Source organism: Ailuropoda melanoleuca, chromosome 5 (assembly GCF_002007445.2).
Source record: "Ailuropoda melanoleuca isolate Jingjing chromosome 5, ASM200744v2, whole genome shotgun sequence".
Taxonomy (NCBI): domain Eukaryota; kingdom Metazoa; phylum Chordata; class Mammalia; order Carnivora; family Ursidae; genus Ailuropoda; species Ailuropoda melanoleuca.
In genome coordinates, this window is record NC_048222.1 from 93733726 (window position 1) to 93755426 (window position 21701).

General features: G+C 37.0%; 1 protein-coding gene across 2 annotated transcripts in view; it reads left to right on the forward strand.

Annotated features, from left to right (window-relative positions):
- MARCHF1 (membrane associated ring-CH-type finger 1) overlaps window positions 1-21701 on the forward strand; it is a 293848-nt gene that overhangs the window by 235079 nt on the left and 37068 nt on the right. For both annotated transcript variants that reach the window (XM_011235504.3, XM_034661416.1), the window contains one exon: window positions 4542-4722. In XM_011235504.3, the coding sequence (XP_011233806.2) occupies window positions 4542-4722 (181 nt within the window). The remainder of the gene's footprint in view (window positions 1-4541; window positions 4723-21701) is intronic.

A 21701-nucleotide genomic window follows, 5' to 3' on the forward strand; every position in this document is an offset into this window, starting at 1 on the left:
GAAATCTAAGGATGAATGCCAAACTCCGGAGCATGAAAATTAGTTTTTAGTAAAGATTAACATTCAGATTAAGTCCCTACAAACATAGCTCTATCTGTAATTATTGTCCTTAAAGATTATTTAGTTGGAGAGGGGTATGGAGGAAAATGCTGGCACAAAAGTGAGGAGATAGATCAGAAAGATTTGCCAAAAGAAAGATTTGTCAGTCTGGGGACCCCGACTGGCTCAGTCAGTAGAGCCTGCGACTATTGATCTCAGGATTGTGAGTTCAAGCCCCACATTGGGTGTGGAGCCTACTTAAATAAATAAATAAATAAATAAATAAATAAATAAATAAAGGAAAGAAAAGGGGGAAAATAGCATGGAATATGGGAAGAAAGAGTTAAGAGGCTGTCTGAAAATTATAGGGAGGACTGCTTTTAGGAGTTACATATTGTAAATGGGCTTTCTTGCCACAGCTAACATAGAAACCAAGCAAGGTCCTGGACATCTCTTCGCATTCTGCAGACTGAGGGTCTCCAGTCTCCTCCCCAGTGTCACAATATTGTTCCAGATTCTTACTGTCTGGATGATTGTAATAGTTGTCCAAATGGGGTTATCTGCTTCTAGATTCTGCTCTCTCCTTCTCAATTCACCCTACATGCTGATGCTGTTGTCTAATTTTCTTTGCATATAGCCAAGGACTAAGAAAATGTGAATGAATGAATATATGAATGGAAAAAATCCCAAAATTACATAATCACTATGACCCTCACAAAAATCTTTTAGCGATAAATTATTTAAAAAAAAAAAAAAGCTTACATAGAAAAAAAAATTCTACCAAAACCAAAAAGTCTTGACAAGGGACGGGGTGGGAAAGTCTTGACAAGGGAGGGGGTGGGAAGCAGGGGAGATCATTTTAAGATATGTAAGACCAAAACAAAACCAAACAAAAACCTACTTTTCTTAAAACTCAAACATTAAGAAAGGGACTTTCAGTGTACACACACACACACACACACACACACACACACACACACACAATTTCCAGAATTTGATTTTCCTAATACTATTTAGTGGTTTACTTTTCACAGAAAGCCAGAAGTTATATGGAAGTAATAGCTTATTCAAGTCATAAATGGTAAAAGTCTCAACATATACTGATTAGACTATAAGCAGACAGTTAAAAGAGTAAAATGCCAATAGAATTTGTAAATTCAGCTTGTTCTTGTCAGTAGGTGACAGACACCAATGTCAATCACCAATAATTTTATAGAATCACTCAGTTCCCAAGCCTCAATTTCCCGTAAGGTAAAAATGCATTAAAATTATGAATATTTTACAATGCAATTTTATTATTAAAATCATTTTCTCTACACAATTACTCTGTTGGAAAAGTTTGTTTTTATTATTATGTTTTCATTTATAATTTAGCAATTGTGGTTAGTGTAAAATATATCAGCTTAAGAATTGTTTAATTCTTTTCCTAATGGCATCATCACATTATTTTTTATTTCTAGTAGATATTTGAAGTTGATATTTAGCTCTTAAGTTCATTTAGAACAATCTCAACATGATTTGAAAAAGACTCTTGGGGTCCAACTCAAGTTGGTTAATTTAGAGAAAATCAAAATGCTAAAATCCTGTAAAAATAAATCTTGTGAAATGGGAATGAAAACACACCAAGCTTTTGATTTTCCCTATGGGAAATAACCTTAATTTTATGAAGAAATGAAATTGCTGGTGGTGCTTCAGGTAACAGTTTCAGCAGACATTTTTAAAAATGAATCTGTAAGACATGGGAAGTTGGACTACAATCAGTAAACTGTTCAGGCCAGGTTGAACCCGGTAATCAGCAAGGTCTTTGTTTAAATCTGCTTATGAATAAATTACTTTTTTCATGTCAGAAAAAAAAAAAAAGAAAAGAAAAAGAAAGAAAGAAAGAAAGAAAGAAAGAAAGAAAGAAAGAAAGAAAGAAAGAGAAAGAAAGAAAGAAAGAAACCAGAGCCTCAGAATCATCTTGGCAGCTGTGCAACATTTGATGTGATCTTTTTTTAGTAATAAATCATCAGATGGCATTAATTGCAACTTTTTCTTTTTCAAATGAGAAATGTTGCCACTCTCCCTGCAGACTGTTCATGGATCAGCAGGTTTCAATGCCAGACTAGGAAGGGCTTTTGTGTTTATTGTGTGCTTCTCTATGTAACCTTTACTTCAACTTTTGTTACTTGCAGATGTTGGATTTTGTAAACTTGGTTTTATTATTGTTGGTAATAGTCATATATTGTCTTTAACCCAGAATCGCCATTTTTTTAAAGATTTTTTTACTTTTTTGAGAGAGAGAGGTCACACTCACACACGAGGGGAGTGGCATGGGAAAGGGACAGAGAGAGAGGGAGAATCACAAGCAGACTCCCCCACTCAGAGAGGAGCCAGAGGTGGGGCCAACCTCATCCCCTGAACTCATGACCCCAGCCGAAACCAAGTCAGACACTTAACTGACTGAGCCACCCAGGCACCCCAGAGTCACCATATTTAAGGCAAGGGTAAGCAAATGTTTCCTGTAAAGAGACAGGTAGTAAATATGTTGGTCTTTGTGACCATATGGGCTTTGCAGCAATGCTCAATTCTGCAGTTACAGTGCAAACACAACTCTAAACAATACATAAACAAATGTGTGTGGGTGTGTTTCAATAAAACATTATTTACGAAAACATGCCACAGTAAGAATTGGGCCGTAGTTTGCTGACTCCTAATCTAGAGGAGTGTCTTTGTGTAGAGGCAGAGAGATAAGAGATTCAAGGACAAAAGAAATATCAACCTCTCATGCTGTATAATTCGTTAGGTTTCAACAGCTCCAAAAATAAATACTACAACCAAATGTGCTATAGAAACCCAGATTTGCTTTCACCGTTTGCTCTTATAATAAGTCGTAGTTTGTTGATGAAACAATTCTTTTACTCAACAAACATCTACTGAACACCTATCATGAGGCCAATATTCCCTTGGCAACAAGTGTGATACAAAGCACACTAAACCCGGATTCCTAGGACCTTCACAGTTGGTGAGAGGAGATACTCCGGACTTTCATATTAGAATATGAATAGAATAGAATATGAAGAATAGACTTCAGATAGTTTTTAGCTTTTCCCCACCACGCCAGGCTTTTATATAGGGTGCTACATCTAACACTACTGCCTCCTACCTTAGTCCGGGGAGGCGAGGGGAGAAGGAGGACTCTGATTTTGAAATTCCCTATGCTCTCATCTCATCACTCCCACCCTAGGGATTTTAGAAGTCAGTGCTCCTTTTTGATTATATTATTTTAACTTAAGAAAAAGAGATTCAAAATACTGGTGTACTGTGTCATACTTCTTTATTTTGAGGTTAGGGAAGGGCTTGGTTTCAATTCCTGTATCTTACTGCAGTAACAATTAGAGCATTTCATTTCCCCTGAGGAAACAGCTAAGATAGATAAGTGTGTTTTAAAAATCCATTCTTTAAAACTCATACTTCTGGAGGATAGGGCATATAGACCTAAAAGGAGGAGCAATTCAAACGTTCTTCAAGCCTGCTGCTACAACTCAACTCAAAAAAGTAACTTTATAGATATTTTTTGAAATATGCCATTCATATTTTTAAAAGATTTCAAAAAATATTTCCAATCAAATTTATTAACAACTTCTAACAGCTGGATAAATCACAAGAATTACTGAAGTACTAAGATTTGAATTCATGGTCTTGAGATATGAAAAGCTTATCTAATCTAATGAGAAAAGAAAATTCTTTCTTAAAATTTGTAGATGAGAATAATGAATATTTCATAGACTGTGAATCTATGACATTTGAATTCATAGTAATTCAGTAAAGCAGTTGAACTCTGAATTCCTTGGGAGATGTAATAATTAACATTTTAAAACAAGAGAATTTACTGTACTTGAACAACTTTATGCAATCACGTATCTTTGTAACTTTTAAACGATTATTGACAGTTTAGGCCATTCATTGTGACCAAATATGCATGTATCTTCCTAGGAAAATTTAGTATTTCCAACCTGAAATTTTCAATATTCACTTATTCTTTGGTAACATGTTAAAATTTTTCATAATTCTTCTACATTGGTAGGATACCATAGGGTACTAAATTACATTTCTATAAAACAATAATGTTATCAGATTCAAACATTCCTTACAATGCCTATAAATCGCAACTTTTATATGTGAAATCAAGCTTATGCTTATAGACACTGAGCTAGAAATAGATTAAGCTGGGGATATGGCTCAATAGTCATGCTGTTAAAATCGCGTTAGTGTAGGAATGAAATGATAGTGCATTTTTGAGGTACTAGTATTTAACGGCTAATCATATGATGCAAGTAGCAAGCGGAAGACTGTTATATTGAGCCTAGATTCAGTTCTAGATCAAGTTGGAGTGAAATGTGCACGCTTTCTAAATCTCAGGTTGCACTTTATAATGCAGTCTGGTATGAGCCGGTGAGGAAATGCACAGGTGTGAAATACCCTCTGGGAGATCTCATCCTGACTGCTGTGTCCTTCCCCAGGATCTGTCACTGTGAAGGGGATGAAGAGAGCCCTCTCATCACACCCTGTCGCTGCACAGGCACCCTGCGCTTTGTCCACCAGTCCTGTCTCCACCAGTGGATCAAGAGCTCAGATACGCGCTGCTGTGAGCTCTGCAAGTATGACTTCATAATGGAGACTAAACTCAAACCCCTCCGGAAGGTATGGTATCTGCAGGAATTGGTTTGAAAGGGAGCACTTGCAAAGCAGGCATGTTTTAAAAATCCATTTCTTTCCCCAGTAGAATTTTGTAACATGCTAATATCCATGAAGAGTACATGTCTTCTGTTGGGCTCAATATGTAAAACAGCCAAGTGTTTGCAAATAATCCTTCATTTCTGTTTTATGTTTTAGGGCCTCTGATTTTTATATCATTCTTCAAAATCAAAAAAAGAATGTGTGTGTATGCGTGTGTGTGTGATGTATGTGTTTATGTGTGCAACATTATATATATATATTTATTTATATTTATATATGCAAAATAAATATAATTTGATGTAATTGAATTGATGGAACTGTGAGAACATTGTACTTACTGAGGTCAGTTCCCTGGAAGGTTAGGATAATCGATTACATTAAATAATATGAACTCGCCTAATTTCCTGAAAATCGGACATTAGGTAATAGAAGAGAATGTTTTCTTCCATAAAGTGTGAACTCTTTTGGGTTTGCCTTTATTTGGGAATTTGGTGTGATAGTTCATGTATAATTGTAGATAGAAAAAGTATTATTTTCCATATTGTGCATCAAGCTGTAAGAGAGAGGTAAGTATATTTTTATATGCAAACTTGATCTTCAAATTCCTCACTTAATATTTTTCTAAAGAATGAAGGTGAGCATATGAGTCAAATATAGTTAGCATCTCACTCAAAGCTAGCAAAGGACAACTTGTGAAGGATACAAATGAAGACAATGAACTTTATGTATTCATGCCCTATAGCTGGGGCCCTGGATTTTAGCATGTAACTTATCTTTTTACCTAACTGCAGTCTTACATTTTTGTATGCCTCAATTTCCAAAGGAGAGTATAGAGATTGCAATTTAAATAATGATTCTGCCTAGAGCTACTTTTTTAAATGCAAAGCAAAAGTGGATGAAAAGAACATTGCTTAGAAATAAACACGATGAGCTCCAGGATGAGGAGAGATGTAAAACAAACAAGATATTCCAATAGGAATCTGATGGGTTGCTGGCCATTGCAATTCTTCATTAATTCTGTAAATCACGAACAGGGAGAATAGCATTCCTTGTTTTCGCACTGCCTTGATTTTAAAAATGTGCAAATGTTTTATAGATGTCAGGACTGATGTCCATAATGCCTTTGGGCTATTCATTGTCTTTTCTTAATGTATGGGGTATCTTGATTGACAAAAGGTGACACTCTGTTCCTCCAGATACCAGAGCAATCAATGCCAGAAATAGAAATGGACCCTTATTCTCTGCCCCTTGCTCCATCCACTGAACAGATGCTGTGTGATGTCTGGGGTAGCTAAAGAACACATTGTGCTTTGAGATTCTGTAAATTTCTCTTCGTGCCCCTCAAGGACCTACAAATTGTTTCATAGAGTCTGTATATTCCTTAATGGATTTTTTTTTACTTCCATCTATATAAAATGTTCATTTCAACTTTGTCAAATGTAATATTTCAATTCAAGAGCAACAATCTAGGATAATAAAATATTCCAATTTTCTCTTCTTCATGCTATCTATCCCTCCCCCACTTTTAAAATTTTTTAAAATTTACTATTATGATATGTTAGTCACCATGCAGTACATCATTAGTTTTTGATGTAGTGTTCCATGATTCGTTGTTTGTGTCTAACACCCAGTGCTCCATGCAATACGTGCCCTCCTTAATACCCATCACCGGGCTAGCCCATCCCGCTCCCCCCGCCAAAACCCTCAGTTTGTTTCCTGGAGTCCATACACTCTTGTGGTTCATTTCCCCCTCTGTTTACCCCCTTCATTTTTCCTTTTCTTCTCCTAACAATCTCCCTCCTATTCCTTATGTTCCATATGATAATAGTCTTTCTCTGCTTGACTTATTTCACTTAGCATAATTTCCTCCAGTCCCATCCATGTTGATGCAAATGTTGGGTAATCATTCTTTCTGATGGCTGAGTAATATTCCATTGTGTATATGGACCACAACTTCTTTATCCATTCGTCTGTTGAAGGGCATCTCGGCTCCTCACCTATTTTTGTATAATAGACAATATGGTGATGCTGTATGGAACTTGAAAAGTCTTATTCTGCCTTCAGCTTTTGTGGAATCATCCCTTATATACAACTTTGATCCTTTCTTAGTATTCCATTCCCAACAATTTACAATTCTATCATGAAATCCCTTTCTTCTCAACAGATTTATAAACCAGAGAAAGTCAGTGAATACGTCTATCTTTTTTAATCTTCTTAATAATGAAAATGTTGTGGCAACCTAGTGGCCACCTACTAGCTATCAATCAATGAAATACTCTACTTTCTTTATAAAAAAACACTTCCTTTGTCATAAATATTTATGAAGGACAGCATCTCAACATCCGTCATTTTTAGTAGCATTTCTTTATCTACAGAGGATGTTAGAATCTAATCCAGAGGTTGCTTCTTGACAGCCCACAAATGTGTTTTATTTGACCCCCAGGGCTTAATATTTGAAACAGTTATCAACATTTAGATGTGTGAGTATTTCATAATTCCACATACTTGTATTTGTTGAAAATCATAGTATCTAGCTCGACTGGAACCACAATCCCATAGGACAACATCTAAGGGGTAGCCAAGTGGAGCTAAGTGGCTTTAAAAGGTTGTTTGCTTCCAAGTGCTTCACATTCTCAGACTTCCCTCCGTCTCTGATCCTGAGACCTTGCGCCATCCCCACTCATCTGAATGCCTCTGTCGCCCCAGAGTAGGGATCTAAATTTTCAACTCCTGGTCTAAGGAGAAACATGCATTCTGTCCTTGCCTCTATGACTTACGGGTTTTAAAAACCTTTCCAAACTTTTACTTTCTCCTTCAAAACTACAAGATATTAGCATAATATGTAAATGCAGTATCCAAAACGACTTCAGGTTCTGAGGAGACATGAACTATACAGATATGAAGCATCTGTAAATCGTTCTAGATGGTTTATTTTGATGGCACTAAGATTCATCAACAGTTTTCTTTTGATAGTTTTTAATTGGTCATTGCAAATGACAGGTATAACATTACTTAGAATATATACTCAGTACATCCCATTAATTGCTCTCAACTCAGTAATTCCATTACAGTTTATAACATTCTAAAGACCAACCACATGAAACAATTAATTTAGCTAATGATTCTGAATTTCTACTATTTCCCAATACAGGCAGGAGATTCTGTTTAGATGAAATGGCTTCTTAAAGTGGAAAGGTGCAAATCTTCATAGTCTGACAAACCTTGGGGCTTAATAATCTCTAAAGAGATCAGTAAAATCTTACTTCATCAGTTGCTACTATTACTACACCAAAATCTTCAGTTAGTAAATTCATCAAGGTATCTTAATGTCTCCAGAAGAAAAATCTTTAAAATCTAAATAAAATCAAGGGCTTCTTTGAAAAAAAGTGATTTTCATCATCCTTAAGTCAGCAACTCACTACTTTTATAACACTCAATAAGAGCCCCATGAGTTACCCAGGGTCAGAAATAATTTTTAGGGCCCAGAAAAGTCAAAAAGATAAAAATATACAAATCAGTGCAATTTGGAAATATGTACAATATCAGTTAGCAAGCATAAAGTCTGTTCCAAAGCTGAAGAATTGCATGAGGTTCAGATCTGAGTCTGAATGGGAGAGACCAGCTGCTGGATATGAAGCTAAGCTTACAAGGACAGCAAATGGTACCGACAACTTTATGTTCTGCCCTAAATTATTTCTTTATATAGTTTTTCATATGCAGACCAGTTGACAAATATGTAATACAAAATATTCAGCTCTATGCATCCTTTTATTCCTTATCTCATTTTTAAATGAGACAGTGGATCATTACCTTTAGTAGTGATTAGATTGAACCATATACACTTGTCACTTTTGTAGTCAAAACAGTTGAATATTGGAAAGTTCATAAAATATAAGTTCTGTGTGAATTTATGTGCCAAATAAAAAGGAATAATCATTTTTGCTATTTCTACACTTGCACCATGATGACTTCCAATGCTTTAGTTGAAATATCTACTTTTAAAAAAATGAAGAACTGTATTTGACAAAAGCTATTTTAATTCCTTCCTTTCCCCTTACTTTGATGCAACCTTTGTCTTTCAGAAGAGCCGGTGCAAGTTACCATATCAGGCAAACTGCCCAAAGGTTATTATTGCTTCTCCACTAATTTGGAGGTCTGGCAGTTCATAATCTCAAAATTGGGTAGGACAGAGAATGTGGTCAGATTCCTAGCTAGGGTTTTCTGGGTACCCCATTTGAATAATGCTGCCTCATCATACATAAGAAAATTCAAATGCTTCATTTACTTACCATTCTGGAGAATTTGCAATTTTACTAATACAAACGCCACATACTGAATTTCGACTCTGTGCCAGATATTTAGAATATATCAATTAACTTTTATCTGCATTATAACTCCATTTCATATAGGCACGTGAAGCCTATTTTACAGATGAGGAAAATGAGACACAGTGTCAATCTTACTTAATATCACATCCCTCAGAGCTCCCTGATGCTAAAGCTTGTGTTCATTGTATGGTGTCATGCTGCCCTAAGTGGCTGACTGTCTCTCCCTTTAATCACCAAAGCTTCAGTTTTTATTTAGACCATTTCTAATGGGAATCTTTCAAAATAAATCTTTCTGAAATAAAAATTGTTCTAAGATCTTTCTTCTTAAACATGGCTGTTTTACCCAATGTATTTTCTTAATACTTAGTTACGTCATTATGTATACAACACTTATTTTGCAGGTTGAAAAACATTAACTGGCTCGAGAGCATTGAAAGCTGTTTATCTTTGTTAACTTTCAATATAAAACTGTCAGTTATCTTACCAGCAAGAATGGGTTTAATCAGGAATAGCAGAGAATTGCAGTTGAGGTGGAGCAAGCTGCCACAAAGCCATAGGCAAGTCCAGAGAACAAATGCAAGGCGTGCTCTTTTATAGATGAAAAGGGAAGTCGGGAGGGTTATTATGAAGAAAAGAGTCCACTGGAGTGAACTTGGAGCTCAAAGTATAGTGGCTTTGCATTGGCTGAGCTCTTGTGGGTGGGGGCGGGACAGGAAAAAAACCTTTCTTCCTCCTGCTGAGGTATGAAGTAGCTAACGTAACATTATCGGCAAGGTTCCTTTCTTCCTGTTGGTATTTGCAGTTGATGACGGACCATAGTAGATCCTGAGAGTTACCCCCTTCTGGTCTTCTGACTTCATTTTAAACAAGATTTTCTTTTATTAATTTCACATCTTCATTCTGCATCTGCCAACCTGCTGTGTTTTGGAAGCCCTTTGTAGGGGCAGAAAAGTTTTCCCTTCTTCCGTTTTAGGTCCTTTGGCTGGTCTGATAATTAAATCAGTGTAAGGCGGATCAACGGTAGAAAAACAAACAAAAGTTTAATAACACGTATATATGGGAGAGAGCCAGGAAAACCAAGTAACTCACTGAAATGACCAAAGCCATCCCCTTAAATACCATCTTCAGCTAAAGACAAAAGAAGACCTTTGGGGAAAGGAGCCCAGCTATGGGAGCTTACCAGGAAAAACAGTGTATAAGGGTAAGGTTGTTAAGCAGATTTAAGTTGTTACCATCTGCATTCATAAGAGTTCTAGAGATTGACTCCTCCAGGTGCAGCAAGGGAGACATCCTTACAAATGGAGATTTTCCTTATCAATGTGAATACCTCTTACGAAACAGTAACTTCTACTGGGTTTTCCATGTCTGCTGTGTTTTTAAAATAATCAACGTGCCAAGGAGGCATATTTTGGGGTGGCAAAATCTGCTCTCTTGCACCTTTTATCTGTTTTGTTGTTTTTGTTGTTTTCAATCTCCCTGCTCTTGGAATCTGCTGCCAAGTCTCTGTTCCTTCAGGAGCCCTTAGTCAACATTTCACATAGCTACTGCTTTTCTGCTTTAAACAACAACAAAAATTAAGAGTTATAAAATTGGGTCTATAAAAGGCCCCGTTCTAGATGAACTTCTGCAACATTCTCTTCTGATCATTGGCAAGAGTTTTAGCAAGTACAAACATTTTGGCATCATTCCAGGATTCCTGGACCTCTCTTTGGCATCCTTCTTAATTCTCAGTTTTATTTGGAATTATATGATTAAAAAAAAAAAAAAAAGCCCTCAACAAATACGTTTTTGATGTCTCCAGGATGTTTCCCTAGAACCAGAGCCCAGTTCTGGGGAGTAGGTTTGCTGTTTCATTTCCTCAGAAATATGTAAACTTGGAGCCAATGAAAATCTCTGCCCTAGTATGAGGCTAGATAAAGCTTTCTTTATACTTGCAAAAAATATCCAGACTCATCATTTGCAATGCCTATTGGCTCTGTCATTTTGCTGTGTTTCAGCTCCATTATAATTTGAGCCCCAAAGGCAGTCAAAGTGATTTAGAACATTCTTAGAAAATTATTTTGTTTTCAAAATCACACTTTCCTAATGAACCAGGTAAGCTTTTCACAACAAATTTCTCTATCCAGTGGTGGTGTTGTCTGCAGCCAACACTTCCCTTACTTCTCAGGGCTTCTTTCAGCGAGAAGGAGGAGCCCAACAGGCTAGTAGGCTGAGAGCTGTGGGAAGGGAAAGGATGAGTAAACCACAAAATAACAAAAGGATCATTAACAGAAAAGCATTTCAACTGAATTGGAGCATTATCTTTTCTACTAAAATCTTTTTGTTTTGTTTTGGGGGTTTGGGGAGGGTTGTATTTGTTTTCTTGCCTTAACACATTCACATCTATGGGGCATCTGGACTGGATGGGGGCCGTGGCACAGGTGGTGAAAGAATCCACTGGAGGCGGAACAGAAGAGATAAAAGTTTTTTGAATACAACGCAAAGGAGCAGCGGGCAAGACAGCAGAGGAGAGGCTGTCTGCCACGGGGAGGCAGAGGTCAGGGGCCAAAGTTAAATGGCAGAGTGAGGGAGTCTGGGGACGCAGGGAATTTTCGTTTTTGGTAATCTCAGGAACTGTGTCTGGTTGTAACTGTCAGTTAGGGTCTATGGCTATTTCAAGGTGGATTGCTTAATGAGCCTGTTTGCGTCAGCTGGTAGTCACTGTGGGCCCTTTTGCCTTGCTCAAGTTTCTATTGCTCAAGCCTGTTGCCTAAAAGTGGCGTTTAACATGCCCTCAGAACTGCAACTGATATTTCCATTAAAATAATATTGAATATGAGTAGAGAGCAATGCCAACATGTCTAACGTCAAATGATTATAAGATGGAAAATACAAGCATCTCATGCTTTTTTCTAATACATACTTGGGTTTTATCATATGGCCTCATCCTTTTGTCTTTTGAGAGAATACTAGTAGTTGATTAGTCTTTAAAATTTCAAAAACAGGAAGACTGTAGTCAACTGGGATCCTTATTATAGAATAGTTTGTTCAAAATAGAAATATTCTTCTCTAAGCAGCAGAAGAGCTTATTAATTGGTGAAGTCTCCATCCATAAGCAGAGTGTTCCCTCAAGGCATATGTGAACTCCAATCAATGGCAAACTGTGCTCTGAATGATTGTTCTGGAAAAGCTCCAGTCATACCCAGTTCACTCTTTCACTCAACTCACTGCGCTATCTAATATGGGCCAGTTGTGCTCAGTAGTGAACCAGATAGAAAAAAACTTTGCTCCCAGACTGCATCCACTGCAGGAAGGATGGGAAAAGATGAATTACTTACAATATTTTGTAATAAATTTGAAAGGCCTGGTAATCAGTGGATGGTAGTGTGGGGATTGAGAATTTTCTATAACTCCAGAGGGAATGGTAAAGGTAATTAAAAGAGAGCAAGGCATCATGTTTGGTCTTTACTTATGAGACTGGCCATAAAAAAGGATTTCTTTTTGTACAGTAACTACAAGTACATAGCAGAATGACTTTCCTCTTGTTATCCATGCTTCACATAACCTAGGCAAATCAAGAAGATATTACTTAGCAATGGGATATCCAGAGCATCAGGCAAAGAGAACTGGGAATATAGAACAGGATTTGACAGAGGGTGTCACAGAGGAGACTTGACCAATTCCTGAATAATCATTGTTGGCTGGAACATTTCTCTTCAGCACTTCCTTATTAGTAGATCCAATTACATATTACTTCAGTTCTGTTTCTGTCTTTGAAAATTATTGCTTGAAGAACATAACCTCACTTGCTTGGTAAGAATGTCACCTTGTGTTACTATTCTCGATATGAAAAGAAACACTTAACTTTCATTAGATTTGCTATTGAAGCCTTTAACAGGATACAGTTCCATCCCTGTGAAAATACATTTTTATTTTGAAAAGGACAAGGGACACAGGAAATGGAACTTCTTTTATATGCTTTGTATTTTGATATTGAAACATAAACTATGGTTGAAATGAGGGAATTAATGTTACAATGATCCATATGGAAAGCATAAAAGCATCCAATTGGAATGTGCAGAAGCATAGGCAGACACACACACACAGAGTTACAAATAAAGATTTCCCCAAAGCATCATCTTATGACTGAGTTTTTTTTTTAATGAGAAAGAAATTATATTTGTGTTTCATTTCAAGTTTCCTTAAGATGGCATAACAATTGAGTTTTAAATTACTTCCATATTTAAATTTTCCTCCAGCTAAAGATTGTTCTCTCTCAGGTGGGATTATTCCTTAATTCTTTTATCCAGTTTCTCGAATCTTGGCATAAAATCTAAGAAATATTTTCTCCTAAACTTTTGGTTTAATTTTTTTAATTAAGGCGCAAGGAAATCAACACAGTTATTTCAGAAGCAAATATTTTAGACCAAATCCAGTTGCTTCTCTTTCGCATTGACAAGTAAGAGAAAAACAAGGAAGACTTTGACGTGATCTGTCTGGAATGATGGTGTCTGGCCCTGTTGTCCAAGCCTCAACATGCTTGTGTGATATTATCCACATTTTAATGAGATAGGTGTCTGAAAGATTTCACACAAAGAGACCTAATCTCTCACAAGCCAGCTCCCTTCCAATTTTCTATTTTTCTCTACCATTGAGTAGCTCCTCCTCTTTTGCGTCCCACATGGTTATGCCACCCACTGCCTCATCATACCGTGCTATTATCTTGCATATGAATGTTTTGCCCCAAATTAGGCAAATTTACCCACTCAGGAGCAGGTATAGCAGACCTGGCCCTGTGAAAGGTATAGCATGGAATATTACAGAAGGTGGGGAAAGCAGGGCAGGAGGCAGAGAGGTTGAGCAGTCCACACTCAGTTCTTTTGCCCATTTCCTTTAGTAGTCAAGTAAGTGATGGGCAGGGAGGCCAGCTATGTTACTCTAAAGAGGTGCCTCCACATGGAAACATGAAGCAAAGAGAAAAAAGAGAGACAGAGAACCCTAACACAGAGAATCCAAAACACAGAGAACCCGAAACTCCGGAATGATAACTATTTTTAAATTCTCTCTCCACTGAAATAAAAGAAAAGTAGCTAAGTTAAAAAGAACACACCATTCAAACATTTAAAAAAAAAGAAAATAAAAAGAGAAAAGAAAAAAATAGTGCTGGACTGAGTCAGAAGGTCAGATTTTAATTCTGGTTCTGAAGCTTAATATTACCCTCTGAGCCTTGCCTCATTTTCTCCATCCATAGAACAAGGACTGGATGAGATTATCTTTGAAGTTTCTTCTAACTTAAAATATTGTGATTTCATGAAAAGCAAAGTTAGCAATCCATTTATTTAAAAGGAAAGAAAGAAAGAAACCTTGTATTCAAATGATTTTCAAGCATTCAGAAGGAAAAGAAAAAGGTACAGAGAGAATTCTTCACACCCACGGTAGCTTAAATTGTGCTCCCTGGTGGCCTGGGGAGATCCTCCACCCCCTGAGGCCCAGCCCATTCCTGCCTTACATTGTCCCTGGATGCTTTTAGTCTCATCACCATAAAGAATTCCAGGAAAGAGCAGACACACAACAGTTGATTGTTGCAGGGAGGAAAGTTTACTAAAGGTGGGAGTACACTCTGGAGATGTGAGGATGGGTGAGCACAAGAGAGAGCTGCACTCCAGGTTTGGGTCTCCGTCTTTTATTGACAGATGTTAACTAGGGTGGGGAATATTTATTACCTGGGGAGGACATTTCTTGGGAGCAAGCACTTGGTCGGAGTCTCCGGCCTGCTTTGTCTGGAACCTGTCTGGTTTGATCTGGCTTCTTGTTGGCTTTGTTTTTGAAGCACTGCCAGGACAGTTCTCTCACTTTCCCCATAGCTGACCATGACCCCCACTTGGCTGGCCTCCAGGCCTTTCAAAGGCTAGCCAGCTGCCTACAGGAACAGTTGCACAGCACAGGGTGCTGAGTAAACAGAAGTCCAAGGTCCGAGTCCTAAAAGAAGGAACATATGTGCTTTCTTAATCTTGCCTGCTACCCTTTAAAGCAAATCATGGTGAGAAAACAAGATATCTTGTATATTTTAAAAAGACAACCATGAAAAGGCATGACTAAGGGGACTAAAGGAAGGCAGGGGGAGGGGAAAGGGAGAAGGAAGAGAAAGTAGAGGAAAGAAGCAAAGAGAGGAGAAGGGAATTTGAGGACAGTTGAGGATGAGGAGGCATCCTGAAAGGTGAGTAGAAGTTAGATGTCAGGGTCCAGGCCACACTTCATTTTTTCTTCTGAGTTGTAAGCAGGTGGCTAAAGGCTAAAGTAAATTAGATTCAAGTTGTTCTTGACAGAAAAGCTGTTCTGCAGCCCTGAGACGCACATGGAAGATTTCTGACCCTAAGAAAAGAGGCAGGCAGGCTGGGCGGCAAGCCATTTTCTCCTTGGCACAGTAAAGAAAACCAGGTTGATTGAAGGTCTAAGCAAATTAGCTTAGTTGAGTCTAAGTAAGATAATTATATTTTCTTGAAAGCTAGGGTTTCCATAAATGCAGAGCTAGTTTAATACAGAAGTTGAAATTTCAATGGAGTATTTTTATAAATAAACAACACAAACAAATTTTCGAGCCAGATCTTTTCAGCATCTAGGAAGTGACTTATGTCTTAAGACACCGATAATTTCCTATTGGGCTCTTTATCTACAAGACCATCCTGACAGCCAGCTGTGTCTGAAGGACCACACGGCGAGGTTCCAGTAATGCCCAGTTATGATTCACTACTCCCACTTCATTCATTCGGTCACCAGATATTTACTGAGTGCCAGTCACTGTCCCTGGTACTGAGATTATAGTGATGAACAAGCGAAATTTGGGGATCTTAGAGAATATACATTCTTGTGGGGTAGGGATGAAGGCAGGGAGTTTGAAAATGAGTTAGTTGTAATATTTTGAAAGAGTCTTAAAAATGGTTTGGGAGATAATTATTTCTAGTTAAAAAATTCTTCATTTCACAGCTGTCTCACTGTTCCATCAGGGGAACAATTTAATAAAGAAAATGAAGATGAAAAGGTTGCTGTATGAACGTCAGGAACCAGAGCTAGGAAGATGCACAAAAGCTACCCTGTCCACATTGGCTGAGAAAAACTACCAAGTGTCTGTGGAATGCTGCTCATTCCCACAGATAATTTACTTTATATCAGGAAACAGGTTATATAAGTGAATGAAGCAGTCTGATTTTATGGTGATAAATGACAAAATGCAGTCCCGGGGATATGATGAGGCATAGTGAAGACTATGGCATTCTGGAATAGATGTGCCTCCTCTAAACAGAGTAGTTAACTACTCATCTCTAGTGGCCTGTTGCCAAATCAACTACTTTGTCAGAAAGTAATTTAAACTTGAAAACTATTCAGGCAAAGCAAAACAGATCTGAAGGCTAGAATCAGCCCACAAACCAAGAGTTTGTGATCTCTACTGGATAGACATGCCCGTGTATTCATGCTGGATAGTATTTGCCCAGCGGAGTATGACATCATGCAGCAGAAAGGACCTAGACTGGGGGTGTCCAGAGCAGCTGGAGTCAGACCTCCCAGCGAAGTTGTGCTGTGGCTTTCAGTGAGTCCTGTGTCCTGAAACGGGATCTATCAGAAAAATGGAAGGTAGAAGGACAGCAATAATACCTTCTTTGCCAACTTTTCAGGATTCTGCTGGGGAATAAAATGATGTAAGTGAAAGTACTTTGTAAGCGGTGAATTCCTACAAAGTGATGCTATCTTCCCCAGCTCTCCGTTATGAACACTGTAGTAAGTTCACTTTTCCAATCTTCCTCAATCCATATTTAGGACTGAATTCATTTTAGGACTAACAAGAGAGTAGCGTGAACATTTGCAATGAACTATTCATGGAGCATTGAATTATTTTAGGGGTACGTGCATTGATTAATTTGTAGCCCAGTAATTTCGAATGTATAGTCATCCAGATAAGAGTTATGTTGGTTTAAGTTTGCAAGTTTATCTACAGAGAACTTGCTGAGAAAATTAATAAAGTAATCAGAATTAAGACAGGAAAGACATCAACATCCTGAAACCTTTTCAGGAGTTCATGAAAAATGTTAAAACAATTAACCTCGCCTGGTATATTTCAACAAAATTTATTTTTTGCTTACCTTCTAAAGGGTTGTGTTCAGTGTACCAGGCAGCTGTTTGCATATGAACACCTTATATAGTAATTAATCATTTTTATAGATTTGTTGAAATATTTCCTTTGAAGACTTACACAAAGCAATCCAATAGTTCAGTTATTTTCATTTATCGCCTCTGACTAGGGTGATGATCCAGAACTTGAGCTCTGGACTCAGCCTGTCAGGGTGTGGGTCCTTGATTGTGGTCATTGTAGCAAGTGACTGAATTTCTCCATGCCTGTGTTTCCTCCTGTGCTAAGCGGAGATAACAAAAGCATGCACCCCCTTGTATGGTTGTTAGCAAGTCTGTTGAGATAGTACATGCAAAGCTCTTGGTAGTGTGTCTGGAACATGATGAGAATACATGTTAACTATCCGTATATGTAAATTTTAAATGACTTGAACTTCAACTTCTCAGTATTTTTTATGGTCCCAGAATTTTTAAGTTAAAAATGTCTTTTGAGATTGCTACTGGTCTCTGAAGCTGTATAAAGCCATAGACCTCTCCTCCTTTTTAATGCAATTTTATTTGGAATTCAAAAAAATGAAAGCAGTAAAAGGATATTAAGGGCCCCTGTCTTCCTTAGACTTCTATTTCCTGTGACATCCATAGACCAATTTGTGCAGCTGTATGCCTCACCTGGGGAAGACAGAAGATGTGGGCCATGAGGAAAGGTGGTGGGATTATTTTGTGTACAGATTAATCCCTAAGCTTGGTCCCTTTTGACTTTAGCCTACCCGTTAAAGGTGTTTGGAAATAACTTCCTGGAGATCAGGCCTTGGATCATAGACCTTCCTCAGGAGCCCTGTGGCTAAGTGGGAAAGACCAAAGATCATGTCAGCCAGCCCCTCTTAGCTGGGGCACCTTAACGAAGAGATGATGATCTAGGCTGTGGGATCATCTCTCTCCCTCTCCCTCTGCCCCCATCACTCATGCTATAAATAAATAAATAAATAAATAAATAAATAAATAAATAAATAAATAAATAAAAACTTCAAAATCAAACAAACAAAGAGACAACCCAACCAAAGTCATCACAAATTAACAAGTCTAGCTCTTCATGGGCCATCAATTATCTCCTTCATAAAACATCTAGATTTTTGTGGAAATTAGAGGATGTCAGGGCTTGAAACTTGTGACATACAACCTAAGTGATACTTAAAGGCTTCCAGTGGGGAAAGAAAGCAAGAATTTTTTTTAGTATTCTTCAGGAAACTGCCATAGCATTCGTATCAGAACTTGACAAAAAAAGCTTAATTGGTTAAATTGCATATTTATATTCCAAGCTCCCATCAATTTAGAAGAAATAAAAGAGTAGATTTTAAGAAATCCCTTAGAAGTACCTAATAAAAAGCATTCAGTGATATACTTGAAAAAGCAAGTTGAGCAAATATTTCAGAAACTAAAATAAAAGTGCAAAAAAAGGAGTAAAATAAATTTTAAGTCTTAATAAAAGTAGTCTAGAATTCCATTAAGAAAATTCCCAGATACATAGCGTAAAGAACAAAGAGATAATTATCAAAGAAGTAATTCAACTGTGCTTCTGAAAAATGAAGGGCATGATTATCTGGCACAAATGAATAAAGACAGAGCTAAAGGTATGCTACTGTAAAACTTCAGGATCAAAGAATAAACAAAAATGGTAAATTCTGGAAGCTTTCAAAGGATCTCTGATGAATTCCATTGTAATCAGAACTATGGTGGGCTTTTCAACAATGCATGCTTAGGAGATGGTGCAGTAAGGATTTGAATATTCTAAAGAAATATTCAACCACAACTTTAGTACTAAGCAAGTATACCTATAAAAAGTATACCTATAAGACTAGAATAAAGATTCTCAGGCAATGCAAGGATTCTAAAAATTTACATCCCATGTCCTCTTAGGAAACTTTTCAAGGGAGTGCTTGAGCAAAATAAGGGACTTGATACAGGGAAAACATAAGGATTGGAGACGCACAAGAAAACAACATAGTTGGGGGTGGGGGAAGCAAAGGAGCTTCCAGGACAAAGGTTGTGCACCAAACATTTCTAAACTATTTGAAAGCAATCACCCCTGGGAAGGGTGCAGAGGAGGAGAGCAGGAGAAGAAAAAAAGAAAAAAGAAAAAGGAGACCAAGACAGTGACCAGCTCAGAATGAAGAATAAAATAGAAGCTTCAGGGTTAGAGGTCCCCAGAAAAAAAATCAGTTTGGTTGGATGTCTCATTTGCTTGAGAAATAAAATTAAGCGGCTTTGAATAGATACAATAAAGGATATAAAAAAATAAAGTAGGTACATCCTAAGCAAAGAGTTCAAAGGTAATTATCTTTAAAATGCAACAGAAATGTATGGATTAAATGAATTATTTAAGAGCAGCGATTCTCAAGCTTTTTTGTCTCAAGACTTTTTTACATTCTTACTAATTATTGAAGACACCAAACACCTTTGGTTTATGTGGTTATATCTATCAATATTTACCATATTAGGAATTGAAACTGAGAAATGTTCACATATGTACTTATGAAATCATTTGAAAGTAACAAGAAACATTTTCATGTTAAGATATCTATTTTTATGAAAAATTGTATTTTCAAAAACACAAAAATATTTAATGAGAAGAGTTGCAGTGGTTTACAATTTATAGACCTCTTAAATATCTGGCCTAATAGAAGACAACTAAAATCTCATATCTGCTTCTGCATTTAGTCTGTTGTGATACCATAAATCACGTACGTTCCGGAAAATCTCACCATTCACAAATCTTTCAGAATTAATATTAAATAGTTTTGACATCTGAAAGGGTCCCTTGAAAGGGTCCCCAGATGACACTTTGAAAAACACTCCTCTAGAGTAATACCTGACTTCTTAATGAGTACCGTTTTACATAGTTACAATATAATTTCTTATATTGATATAACCAAAATAGCCATATAGTTAGTTACCCTGGGAGTATGAAGTGAGTGAGGAGTGCTATGGCTAGCATTAAATCATCAATGATAATAATAACAGATCAAAAGATGATGTGTAATATCCATGAGTTGTCAATGGCAGCAGAAACATATTATATAAAATGGTGGAGGTAAATATCAGAAGCATCACCCAGCATATTTTAAGTGCCTGTCTCTAGATGATGGTAAAGAAGGGTATAGAAGGGTAGAGTAGGAGATTGTCATAAAATGAGTTTCTATGTATTCTTTAAAATGAACATTTCCTGTAGATTTATGGAAATAAATCTCAAAATATGAATCAAATTTTGATGATTCAGTAGGCCTCGGGTGGGGCATGAGAATTTGCATTCCTCACAAGCTCCCAGGTGATGCCAATTAGAACCACACTTCCTGCAGCATTTACTCACATAAGGAGAAAACTGTTCCTAACTCATAACGTTAAATCATTCTGATGGTATCAGAAAGAAAGCTCAAGTAGGTACTAGATTGTCTTTTACATCTCTCATATTTTCCAAACTCTTTGAAAGATAGTCTTGAAACTTTCATCAGGAAACCATATCTAACTAAAATTTAAAAGGAAATAGTGGGCAAACTGGTAAAATCCTAATAAAGTCTGAAGTTTAGTTAAAATTAATGTACCTAATGTTGGTTTCTTTATTTGACAAATGTATCATGGTAATATAAGATGTGAACATTAGGGGAAACTGTAAATCTATAATTATTCCAAAATTAAAAGTTTATTTTAAAATGTTAAATAAAAGACTCAATAACAAAAGAGGTAAAAGCCAAAATACTCTGATTAGACAGATGAGAAAAGGAATAAAAGGGGCATCCAGAATCGTTCCTGTTCTTCATTCCCCTTTAACCTCTGATAGTTCCTGAAACTCTAAAAAATCTTTGGCCTCTACAGAAGAAAGATTGGAAACCTCCAAATCTAACATTTTATTTTATAAGGAAAAAAACATGGGACCCAAAGATTATTAAGCATCTTACTCAAAATTACACATTTGTGTAAACTAAGAACCAGAATGGAAGATCTCCTTCCGTGTCATGTTTGTTGCTTTTCATCAACTGCAGGTTTTATTTAGATATGTCTACTTTCTTCTCCAATGTAGAGAAGTTTTCTTCAATGCAACCACAAGATAGACTCACATATGTCACCCACACAGCCCCCAAGCGAGACTGACCTACACGTGATCACACAAGTAAATCAAAGGCCAGGTGTGGCTCACTTATAATGAGAAATGAAGTCATTGGAGAAAGATGAGCTCTGTCTTCTCGGGTAAATTCCTATTTTCCTGTGATCCCAAAAGTGTTTGCGTGTGATCACACAAGTAAATCAAAGGCCAGGTGTGGCTCACTTACAATGAGAAATGAAGTCATTGGAGAAAGATGAGTTCTGTCTTCTCGGGTAAATTCCTATTTTCCTGTGATCCCAAAAGTGTTATCGTGGAAGGTGTGTAGATTACCTTGTCAATTGATAGGGTTAAAGGACTTGGTTAAGAAGCAAGTTATAGCTTAGTATTTGCTTGGATTGAGAAAGCCTAATGTTTAGGAT